This window comes from Natator depressus, chromosome 5 (assembly GCF_965152275.1).
Source record: "Natator depressus isolate rNatDep1 chromosome 5, rNatDep2.hap1, whole genome shotgun sequence".
Classification (NCBI taxonomy): Eukaryota; Metazoa; Chordata; order Testudines; family Cheloniidae; genus Natator; species Natator depressus.
Window position 1 is genome coordinate 34,763,642 of NC_134238.1, and position 12,314 is coordinate 34,775,955.

A 12,314-nucleotide genomic window follows, 5' to 3' on the forward strand; every position below is an offset into this window, starting at 1 on the left:
GGAGACCGATCTGTGGTCAATCAAGATGTGGCCACACTGTGAAAGAGACAGAGAATCCCCAGCTGGAAGAGACCTATAACAAGGAGTGTTCACATTTATTCTCACAGTTTATAAATACAGTGGTAGTTTAAATACAAAGAAAGAAAACTGACGGTCTTCCAGTATTATACTGCAATTATGAGACTTAAGTTAACTCATTAAAGATAATATCTCAAGAGAGTTAAGTTTTTTTTTTTTTTGTGGAGAATTCTTATTTGGCAGACTTTCCTGATTGTATAATTACAAATACATTTGATTTCTTAAAAATCAAGAAAGAAACTAACCTTTTGAGTTACTTGCTGGAATAAGCAAAACCGATGGGGGAGATCCACCAATCCTGTTATGAGCAGTCACTGTCACATCATATGTTCCATTTGTTAAATTTAAAGTCAGGTTTGTGCTATTAACACTGTATTTTTCAGGTGGACGTGACAGAGATGGTCTTGCTCTGACAGTCACTTCGTATCTCAAGATTATTCCATTGGCTTCAGAACGATCCAATTCCTGTTAAAAAGTGGTTTAGTTTTATTTCATGTTTTATTGATGTTGACCTCTATCACCCATGCCTTTCAAAAATAAAGATTAATTTCTTTACTTAGTCTTAAAAAGTTTGATTTCTTCTGCTCTGTGCATGTGATATTTCTACTCAATTATGAAAAAAGTGTGACAACAGAAACCAAGAGTCCAATCCCATAAAGCACTCTCTCACCAAAAATCCTTACACATGTGAAAAAGGCTTGCATGACTGGGCCTCAGGTTTTAACTGGAATGCAAAATGACATTAAATAGATTTTCATTAAATGCACAATATATGAGCTAGGTATTATAATTAGTCAGAAAGAAGGAAAAAAGACATTTCTGTCTCTACATTATTTGTAATATTCCCTCTTCTCAGCTATCTGAGCACCCTAAGCAATCCTCCCACTTCTCCTTCATCACCACATATGTTCTCTAAATAGAGATAAGGAATCAGCAAATTTCAGTTCTAAATCCTCTTGTTTAGACTAGTGAACACACCCCCTTTGCAGATGTTAGGTAGTTGTGCCATAGAGAAGATAATGGAGCAACCAAAGAGCTTTTCCCACCTTCTTTTTCCAGACAGAGCTAGCAACAGATGAGTGTTAAAAAGAAGAACTCTGGGTCTACCTTGTCCCCAGTTTCTCAAATTTGGACTGATTAGTCCAAACAAGAAAGATAATCTCTTGCAGATGAGAGTATTGTAGGTAACACCATGGTCTTTAGTTTATGTACCAGTTACATTCAGAAGGTCAAATAACACCTCTCACAGTTGTTTCAGGCTATGATATGGGTAACACTGGGAAGGTGATACTTTTCTTTTTTAATGAAAGCTTGTATTTTACAGAAACTGACTCCAGTAAGCAGGCAAATTATGGTCTGTGGGCGGGGAGTCAGAATATGCCTGAACTAGAAAGAATACTCTGTTCACTGGTTATACCTAATATTTACATCATTTAACTTAGTTCCAATACAGTAAGACAGATGATAGCTATTTTTTCTATCCACACTCCAATGCACATGTAAATATTAATGAAAAAACTATTTTCGTAACACAACGTAAGTGCAGAGAATGTGATAGATCATCATAAAACATGGACTATTTTGATTACATATTCAAGTTTTGTTAGAGATGAAGAAACTGTTTCACTTCCACACACAAAAAAAATAAATCTGATTTTAAAGCGTGCTTATAAACTTTTTCTATTGTGCCTTAAAGACTTGTGCAATCAGGTAATCATTTGTACTACTACTTACCTTCCATATCAGATGAACAGTCCAGGAGTTTGGAGAGTGAGATATGTCAATCTTCCTCCACAGAGGTGGTCCCTTAGATGGTTCTGATATGAAAAAAAAAAAAAAAATTTTAAGAGGGATGCAGATATTTTTTTCATTGGTTTTAAATAATAATACTTTAGCATATCATTAGTCTCCTGCATCTCTTTAAAAAAAGTGTATCCAAGCTAGATGATGCTGTGTTTCAGTATTTCCTTGGGAACCCTTCCATACAGATACAAAAAAAATACTTTAAAAAATAAAAGATTGTATGTAACGTTGTTATAGCCATGTTGGTCCCAGGATACGAGACACACACAAGGTGGGTGACCTGAAGAAGAGTTAGAATCATAGAATCATAGAATATCAGGGTTGGAAGGGACCCCAGAAGGTCATCTAGTCCAACCCCCTGCTCGAAGCAGGACCAATTCCCAGTTAAATCATCCCAGCCAGGGCTTTGTCAAGCCTGACCTTAAAAACCTCTAAGGAAGGAGATTCTACCACCTCCCTAGGTAACGCATTCCAGTGTTTCACCACCCTCTTAGTGAAAAAGTTTTTCCTAATATCCAATCTAAACCTCCCCCATTGCAACTTGAGACCATTACTCCTCGTTCTGTCATCTGCTACCATTGAGAACAGTCTAGAGCCATCCTCTTTGGAACCCCCTTTCAGGTAGTTGAAAGCAGCTATCAAATCCCCCCTCATTCTTCTCTTCTGCAGACTAAACAATCCCAGCTCCCTCAGCCTCTCTTCATAAGTCATGTGCTCTAGACCCCTAATCATTTTTGTTGCCCTTCGCTGGACTCTCTCCAATTTATCCACATCCTTCTTGTAGTGTGGGGCCCAAAACTGGACACAGTACTCCAGATGAGGCCTCACCAGTGTCGAATAGAGGGGAACGATCACATCCCTCGATCTGCTGGCTATGCCCCTACTTATACATCCCAAAATGCCATTGGCCTTCTTGGCAACAAGGGCACACTGTTGACTCATATCCAGCTTCTCGTCCACTGTCACCCCTAGGTCCTTTTCCGCAGAACTGCTGCCTAGCCATTCGGTCCCTAGTCTGTAGCGGTGCATTGGATTCTTCCATCCTAAGTGCAGGACCCTGCACTTATCCTTATTGAACCTCATCAGATTTCTTTTGGCCCAATCCTCCAATTTGTCTAGGTCCTTCTGTATCCTATCCCTCCCCTCCAGCGTATCTACCACTCCTCCCAGTTTAGTATCATCTGCAAATTTGCTGAGAGTGCAATCCACACCATCCTCCAGATCATTTATGAAGATATTGAACAAAACCGGCCCCAGGACCGACCCCTGGGGCACTCCACTTGACACCGGCTGCCAACTAGACATGGAGCCATTTATCACTACCCGTTGAGCCCGACAATCTAGCCAGCTTTCTACCCACCTTATAGTGCATTCATCTAGCCCATACTTCCTTAACTTGCTGACAAGAATACTGTGGGAGACCGTGTCAAAAGCTTTGCTAAAGTCAAGAAACAATACATCCACTGCTTTCCCTTCATCCACAGAACCAGTAATCTCATCATAAAAGGCGATTAGATTAGTCAGGCATGACCTTCCCTTGGTGAATCCATGCTGACTGTTCCTGATCACTTTCCTCTCATGTAAGTGCTTCAGGATTGATTCTTTGAGGACCTGCTCCATGATTTTTCCAGGGACTGAGGTGAGGCTGACTGGCCTGTAGTTCCCAGGATCCTCCTTCTTCCCTTTTTTAAAGATTGGCACTACATTAGCCTTTTTCCAGTCATCCGGGACTTCCCCCGTTCGCCACGAGTTTTCAAAAATAATGGCCAAGGGCTCTGCAATCACAGCCGCCAATTCCTTCAGCACTCTCGGATGTAACTCGTCCGGCCCCATGGACTTGTGCACGTCCAGCTTTTCTAAATAGTCCCTAACCACCTCTATCTCCACAGAGGGCTGGCCATCTCTTCCCCATTCTGTGATGCCCAGCGCAGCAGTCTGGGAGCTGACCTTGTTAGTGAAAACAGAGGCAAAAAAAGCATTGAGTACATTAGCTTTTTCCACATCCTCTGTCACTAGGTTGCCTCCCTCATTCAGTAAGGGGCCCACACTTTCCTTTCTGTGTAAACTTGAAAGCTTGTCTCTCTCACCCACAGAACATAACAACGGCCATACTGGGTCAGACCAATGGTCCGTGTAGCTCAGTATCTTCTGACAGTGGCCAATGCCAGGTGTTTCAGAGGGAATGAACAGAACAGGTAATCATCAAATGATTCCCCTCGTTGCCCATTCCCAAGTTCTGGCAAACAGAAGTTGGTTTAATAAAAGATATTAGCTCACTCATCTTACCCCTCCCCTCAAAAGAAAAAAAGAGATTGTTAACTGGAATAATACCATGAGCTTTCTTAAAGTAGAGCCAGTATCCTCCTGGTGTGTAAGCTCAATCTTTTAGAAGACCTTCCACACAGGGGTTACTATCACTACAGACATATGACTATTATCTTTGTTTACTATTTCTCCTGGCAGTTGTATTCCTTGGAATCTGAAATCTCACCTACGAATGTTTTAAAATAAAAATCAAAGCAATTAATAAAAATACCCACAGACCAGTCATGATTTACAACTTTTGGCAGCTTTGCTGCATTTTATGGTTTTATCCAAGGTTCCAAGAACATCAAGGTAGAGGCTCAACAATGGCCACTTTCCGCCTCTCTTGTGGAGTGGAACCAACCAAGAGGAAACAATTTGTGGGTGGCAGAAGGAGATTTTTCCCCTTCTGTGCCTTACATTATGTGGTAAGTGAACATTTGGGCAACTGTTAGTAATTTGGAAAGTTTCTGGAAAAAATGGAGTATAGACCTTTGATCATTAAAAAATACCACACAAATATTGCCATTCATAGACTTTAAGGTCAGAAGGGACCACCATGATCATTCAACCTTCTTATGGGAGAAGCAGAGATTTGGTTCCATTGGGAACCACCAACACATATTGCATTCATGTCACTGCTAGTATCAGACCAATTAGCACAGAGGAGCGACAAGTGAATGAGGTGAGCAAGAGAGAGTTTTTCAATCCCCACTGTACCATTACGGCAGCGAATGTGGAAAAGGAGCCTATCATTTCCCATCAACTAGCAAGACTGCTGCCAGTATTCCTGGACAACAGTATGTCAAATTATACACATTTGCTTTCTTTTAACCCTTAAAAATCAGGTAAGTGTAACTAGCTTGAAGGTGGAATGCACTTTAAGCATTATAAACTTACATCCACTACAGTCCCTCTCAAAGAGAAGATTGCTCATGGATAATTACCCTCTGCTAAAAATTCCACGCAAGTCAAGCTGTAACATCTACCAAAACTAAGGTACTTCCAGACTATTAACACAAAAAGGATAGCACCAAAGTGCTTCTTTAACTGCACCTTTATACTGCATTGTATTGCACTGCATTGCATTTAATACTGTATTGTTAAAAAAAAAACCTACCTGACCCCTTCTTAGGGTTTGGCTTTATTAACAAGCAAACGAAGATAGAGTTCAACTCAAGCCTTTTCCCCTGGCTTGGCTCCCTCTAGGGTTACCACCTTATGCCTACTACTCAGCCCACATCCTAGAACCCTTCAATAAAGCTATTCCCTCCATTCTTGAGAGTCACTGGCCACAAGGGGTAATTAGTCATGTGACCCAAGTCAGCAGAACACACTTAAATCTTTCCCAACAAGATCAACACCTGCTAAAAGGGGTAACATTTCAGGCAACCACAGCCAGACATCTGCATGTATTTTGGAGTATCACAATAGTTAACTCCTTAGAAAAATAAACATTAATATCAAATACTACTTACTAGCTTCAGATGTGACCCCACTCTTTTCTTTACTCCAGTCACTCCAGTAGCCCAACCCATCTTTCTTCATACAACGAAGTGAAAACACATACTTTGTATAAGGCTTAAGGGACTGAACAGTGAATGAAGTTCTGTGTGAAGCTGTATCTTCAGGAGGAACCTGCAAAGGTAAAAAAGAGGTCTTTAAAAATGTTACCAGCCATCCAGCAAGATCAGTTAAACCCTTGTACCACTACAATCCTCTTTTGAGTAGACTTTCTAACACTAGGAGCCCTGTGCCTTGGATTATTGATTTAGCACAGCACTGAATCAAGCCCTGAAACTTCAGTCAACTCTGCATTCTTTGACTTCCAGGAGCTTCATTTCTCAATCAGAGTGGAATTAATATATTTTTTTTGGTGCAGAATATATACATACAGGGTCATGATGTCCATATGAACAGGTGTATGTATTTTGCACTTCACTTGTATTATAATCCATCTCATGCAGGATTATTTTTATTATTCCAAAATTTCTGAGTAGTTTTTAAGTAATTCACATTTTTCATTGTAATATTCAAAAAACACCTACTGCAGAAATCCCACCCCTGCCTTCTTATACATGCAGTTCCCCCTCCCACTGGTTAAGATTATTCTGGTCCCAGGTTCAGAGGTAGGAATATTTGCTCTGGCCCATTCACAACCTTACTGTCCAATATACTGCAAGCCATCCATGTTATGAACCCCTAATTCATTCAGTTTAAGAGCTAGGAATCACCCTGTTCCCAATGATGTAAAGTATTTAGGGTTTAGTCATGTTGATTTAGGATACATTTGACCTTAAATCATGACATCACAGTTTTCCATAAAAGCTATTTTTAGAATTTTACACAGAAATTGGCAAACAAAAAATCTAAACATTCTCTCCCTCTAAAGTCTGCACAATAGACTCATGGTAGTATATAAGTTTTTACAAGCAGAGATATTAAAAAATTACCAGAAAACAAGATTTATGTCATATACATGCAGAGTAAGATCAATGTGAAGAGCTATAAAGGTTTTATTCATGCTTGTTTAAGATGGCTCTTCATAACTCACTCATAAGCTTTGCCACTGTGATTAATGTGGCCATTCTAAAAACTCACATTAATCCAAACTTTACACTACATATTGTGTACGTGTTTTAGTTAAGATTTAGAAATGTTGTAGTACGTAAAGACCTTTCTATAAAAGTGTCTCAGAATTGTCACACACACATTTTAATATTCATACTGTAGCAGTGGCAAACAAAATAAAACAAGTTTGTATTTCATCCAGGAAATACAATCCTCAGAATTATCAGATAACAGGCCCAGAACCTCCAGATAAATAAAAGTCACATCTACCCTATGACTATAATATCCTACTATTATAACTTTCAGTCACATTTGTCATAGCAAATCCCTCACATGGCAACAAAAGTGGCTAACAGTTTATCATGCACAGAATTAACACCCTGAGAGTTCAGAGTAAGACCATTAGAACACCTGACAGAAGACCTCTCAAAGTGCTCATCAGTGGTTTAGTCTTCTGGCTGAAATTCCTCAGAGGAAAAGAAATTAACCCCTCCGCCTGAGTACAATGAAATAAATCACCCTGTGCAGTAACTGTAGTTCTTTGAGATGTGTGTTCCACTTTAGGTGCGCATGACCTCCTGCACCTTTGATTGGAGATTTTTGGTAGCAGTGCCCATTCAGCTTCTGCATGTGCTCTACCCATCTTTGTGCCCCATACTGAGGCTACATAAGGCTGCGCGGGTGAACCATCCTCAGCACTTTCTCTACTGCAAAGCCCCACAGAGGCAGCTCCAGAGAAGAAGGGAGGAGGGTTGGCTGTGGAGCACCCACATGGACATACATCCCAAAGAATTCCAGTTGCTGCAGAAGGCATACAACCTCTCCTTTTTGAGTAAAGTGTCCCTGTGGATGCTCCACTTTAGGTGACTCCCTAGAAGTAACCCCTTAAAGAGGTGGGAGTTTTGGATCAGTCTATCACTGAAGAAAGAACTGTGTTTCCTGCTGCAGCATCTGATCTTGCAGCATGACCTAAGGCACAATGGTCGGAAAACGTGTGCACTGAGGGCTACGTTGCAGCCCTGTACATTTCAGCAACTGGAATAGGGCTGCAGACAGATTGATCTAGAAGAGTGCACAATCAAATCTATGAGGAGGTGACGCCTCAATGAAACCATAAACAGGCAATAATGAGAGATCCATTTAGAAATTTCTGAGTGGAAACAGATGCTCCCTTAGACCTCTCTGCAACAGACAAAGTCTATGGGTCTTCCCGAATGGCCTAGTTCTGTCCAAGTGAAAGACTAATGCCCCCTTAACATCTAGTGTATGAAAGAGACTCCTACATAAATTGATGTGGCTGAAGGAAAGAAAAAAAAACAAACAAACCTGGAAAGTGAACAGTTTGGTTAATGTGAAATTCAGAAGAAACCTTAGGTAAAATCTTTGGGTGGGATTGTAATGATACCTTCTCCTTGGAGAACACAGGAGCCCTCATCCTTCCCAACCCTTCGAGCAGAAGTGATGGCCACCAAAAAGGCTTTGTTCATAGTCAGATGTAGCAGCTAGCACGTAGCAAGTGGCTCAAAGGGCTGTTTCATGAGATTGTTAGGAACCAGGTTGAAATCCCAAAGCAATGTAGGGGCCCTAATCTGTAGAGAAAGATTCATAAGGCTTGTTAGGAATTGCATTGTGGTCAGAGGAGTGAAAATCGAGAAACCTTCTTCTGGCACATGGAATCCTGTTACTGCTGCTAAATGAACCTTGATGGAACTCGTACAAAGGCCTGAAGTTTTCAATTCCAATGGGTAATCCAAGATTGTGGAAAGAGACAACTGGATATGAGAAAGATGGTGCTGGTTACACCAAAGATTATATCTTCATCGTTTCTGAAGTATGTCTTGTAGATTCTTTTCTGCTATTTTGTACATTTTGTACTTCCAACGAACAGGCAGCTTTTAGTCCCAAGAGCCACTGATGAACCATGCTTGCCATTGCAGAATGTTCAGACTGGTGTGAAGCACGTGACCTGCATCCTGATACAGCAGTCAAGGTTTGATCAGGAGCTGCCATGGACAAGAGTCAAGTTTGATGAGGTAAGGAAACCAAACTTGTCTTGGCCACGTTGGCGCAATCAAAATGACCTTGGTGTGGTCTGATATTGATAAAGACCTGTCTGATATTGATAAAGACCTTTAAGAGTAATGGAGTTGGAGGATAAGAAAAAAATCTTTTGTCCATTTAATGAGAAAAGCATTTTGAAGAGACTGGGAATTCAGTCACTCTCTGGAACAGAATTTCCTACACTTTGTGTTGAGAACCATGGCAAAAAGAAGGCTAACCTCTGGAAATCTCCAAGCTATGAATATTTCATTTAGGACTTGAGAGTCCAACTCCCATTCATAATTTAAGGAGAAATGTCTGCTGAGTGTGTTGTATATCCAGGAGGTAAGAAGCCAAGATGACTATGTACCAGTTTCAAAAAATTTATCGGTTTAGCGCAAAGTGAGGGGCAATATGCTCTACCCTGATGACTGATAATACATGCAATCTACATTGTCTGTCATGATCCTGATGGACTTGTTTTTGAGTAACGGAAGAAAATGAAGGCAAGCATTTCTGACCACTCTTAACTCCAACAGATTTATGTGCAAGTGCTGTTCTTCTTGGGATCATCTTTGCTGGACTGTGAGAGGACACAAATGTACTCTCCATCCCAAGAGGGAAGTGTCTAATGTTAACATGACCATAGAGGGATTCTGGCTGAATGGGATTCCTGCACAAATCTTGGATAGATTATTCCACTAGGTGAGTGACTGTATGACTTGACTGGCTACAGATACCTGCTTGTTCAGACTGTGTTTGCTGGGTACAGAAACTGTTCTGAGCTACCCCTGGAGACATCAAAGGTGCAATCTGGTGTTTTGTGTAATAAAAAATGCAAGATGCCACGTGTCCCAGGTGTTGCAGATGTGTCCTTGCTGCAACTTGAGGGCTGAGCTGCACTCTTTGGATAAGGGCCTTTAGAGCAAGGAACCTATTGAGAGGGATCAAATCCCTCCATTATCAAACCCAGAAATGCTCCTATAAAGAGAATGTGTTGTGTGAGGGTTAAGATCTATTTCTACATTTATCTGCAGGCCTAGACTTCAGAACGAAGTTGTTGTTTGAACTGCCGACCACATATCCTGAAATGACTGACCCTAGAGAAGCCAGTCATTAAGGTAGGGAAAGGCACGTAGTCCTAGACGACAGAGGTAGGCAGCTATGATTGCCATGATTTTTGAGAACACCCTTGGGGCGGATGACAAGACAAAGGGTCTCTTGTCAGAATATTTAATTATGAAATAAACCTGCAAACTAAACTAAATCTAAAAGTCAAATATTCTCCAGACAAAAGTACATTAAAAGAGCACCAGTTCATACATGTCTAATGAGACATACTGGAAAATCAAGCACGACGCATACATTACCAGGACCAAAGTCGCAAATTAATCCTGTGTACAATCTATGTATCTTTGATGGGTGCTCGAGTGACACATTCCATATTGAAGATGAATAACCAGGTTTACATTCAGAGCACGTAAGTAATTAGCCTGAATCAAATTCCATCAGTCCTTAATGTTTGTGGACAAGAACTTTATAGTAAAAATTGTTATTGTCCTTCTCTGATGTTAAAGTAAAAAGCAAAGTAAGAACCACTCTATTTTAGATTTTCCTATTGCAATTGTCACTGGATATCATCCAACAAGATGGAAGCAATTAGCAGAAATGTGTGGTTAGAGACTGTCAAACCAAATTCTCTCTCTCTCTCACAAAATTTAAACTCCGCAGAAGTGCTGTGGAAAGATTTCTAATGAAGGTAGAAGTTCTGAAAGAAAGCATTGAAACAATATTGCAAGGTAGACTAGCACTGTGAATACCTGAAAGTGAAAATGACGACAGACTGTTTCATTCACATTATCTGAGGCCATGTCTACACTAGCGATCTTACAGTGGCACAGCTGTAGCAATGCAGCTGCGCTGCTTTAAGATCGCTCATGAGAGCTCTCCAGTCAACATAAAAAAAACCACCTGCATAAGCAGTGGTAGCTTTGTCGGCGGGAGAAGGTCTCCCACCGACACAGCACTGACCACACTGGTGCATCTGTCAGTGTAACTTATGTCATTTGGGGTGCGTTTTTTTTCACACTCCTGAGCAACATAAGTTATATCGACAGAAGTGGTAGTGTAGATATAGCCTAAGGGATTGCACAACCTGAACTCTAGTCAATTTTTAAAAAGTGAGTTAAATAGTTTCAGATGCTAGATCAGTTGCCAAATCTCCCAGCCAGTTTTTATTTTGTTCTTTAAAAATGTTGTTCATTCCCTATTGTTGTGAGAAAAAAAAACATTTAAAATAAAGGAGAAAATATATAAAGGGTTCCTGAAGAGGGACAGGGAAGGAGGTTGGAAGGGCAGGAAGAAGGTAAATTGGATAACATAACCCAAAGTAATGGCCTCCAATATCTATTTGTCCATCAAGCCTCCCATGCTTGATGAAAGAGAGAGAGGAGGTGCCCAAAATGAGGAAGGGGAGTTGTGTCATGCAGCTGTGAAAATCTGGTCATTGGGTGGCTTGGATTCTTGCTGTCCAAACAACAAAACTCATGTTTGAACAATGCTGGAGACTAGGATGAAGTCTCAGCTTCAGGTTTTTTCTTTGAAAATCTTGACCTCTTAGCTGGTTTTTCTGGTGGCGTATGGTAGGTAGATAATTGAGCAGAGCAGAATCTTTGTGCCGACTGAGACCTGCTAAACGTCCTCTTTTTTGTAGGGTGTGTATAACCCTAAAGACTGAAGTGTTGTCACAGAGTCCTTCAAGGTATGAAGCAAGTAGTCTGTGGAATCTGCAAAAAGCTTCTGCCATCGAAAGGTAAATATTCCACTAGGGATTGTGCCTCTTGTGGAAACCCAGACAACTGAAGCCAGGAAGTTCACCTCATCGCTACTTGGTGGAAACAGACCAGGCTTCAGTGTCTGCTGCATTGAGTGAAAACTGCAGTGTTTTTGCCGAGAACTGACCCTCCATTATTATGGTGATGTACTGTTCTCGATGTTCCTTTGGCAAATGGTCAATAAAAGCATTGAACTACTCATAGTTCAGGTAGTCATATTTTGACATCAGCGCTTGGTGATTAGCTGAACTGTAAACTGTAATGTTGCTGACAAGTAGCACCTACGACCAAAAAGGTCCAGACGTTTCTGGTCCTTCTTATAAGGGGAGGTTTCTGAATATGTTGCTTGCCCCTTTCATCGATTGCATCCATAACTAGAGAATTTGGTGCTGGGTGAGAGAATAAAAACTCAAAAAATACTATGTCCCAGCCAGGGCTTCTATTAACCTGCTTTCATGTAGTGGGGGTAGTAGTGGTAGGCTGCTGCTGGAGTTTGCCAGCTGTTCTTGGCTGACTCTAGGAAGGCTTTATTAATTGGCAGTACCACCATGCTGAGGCAGAGCTGTGCAATATGTCGAGGAGCTTGCCAGGTGAATCCTGGACTTTTTCCAGGGAAATTTGCAAGGTGCCAGTGACCTGCTTCATCAGGTACTGGAATAGCCTAAAGTCATCAGCCAATGATAG

The 12,314-nt window shown here is 40.9% G+C and overlaps 1 protein-coding gene across 1 annotated transcript in view; it reads right to left on the reverse strand.

The window, feature by feature from the left end:
* The window catches only part of IL6ST (interleukin 6 cytokine family signal transducer), a 65,292-nt gene that overhangs the window by 23,644 nt on the left and 29,334 nt on the right, over positions 1–12,314 (reverse strand). The window contains exons 7-9 of the mRNA XM_074952559.1: positions 5,664–5,823; positions 1,813–1,895; positions 324–543 (exon numbers count right to left, since the gene is read on the reverse strand). Coding sequence (XP_074808660.1) covers positions 324–543; positions 1,813–1,895; positions 5,664–5,823 — 463 coding nt within the window. The remainder of the gene's footprint in view (positions 1–323; positions 544–1,812; positions 1,896–5,663; positions 5,824–12,314) is intronic.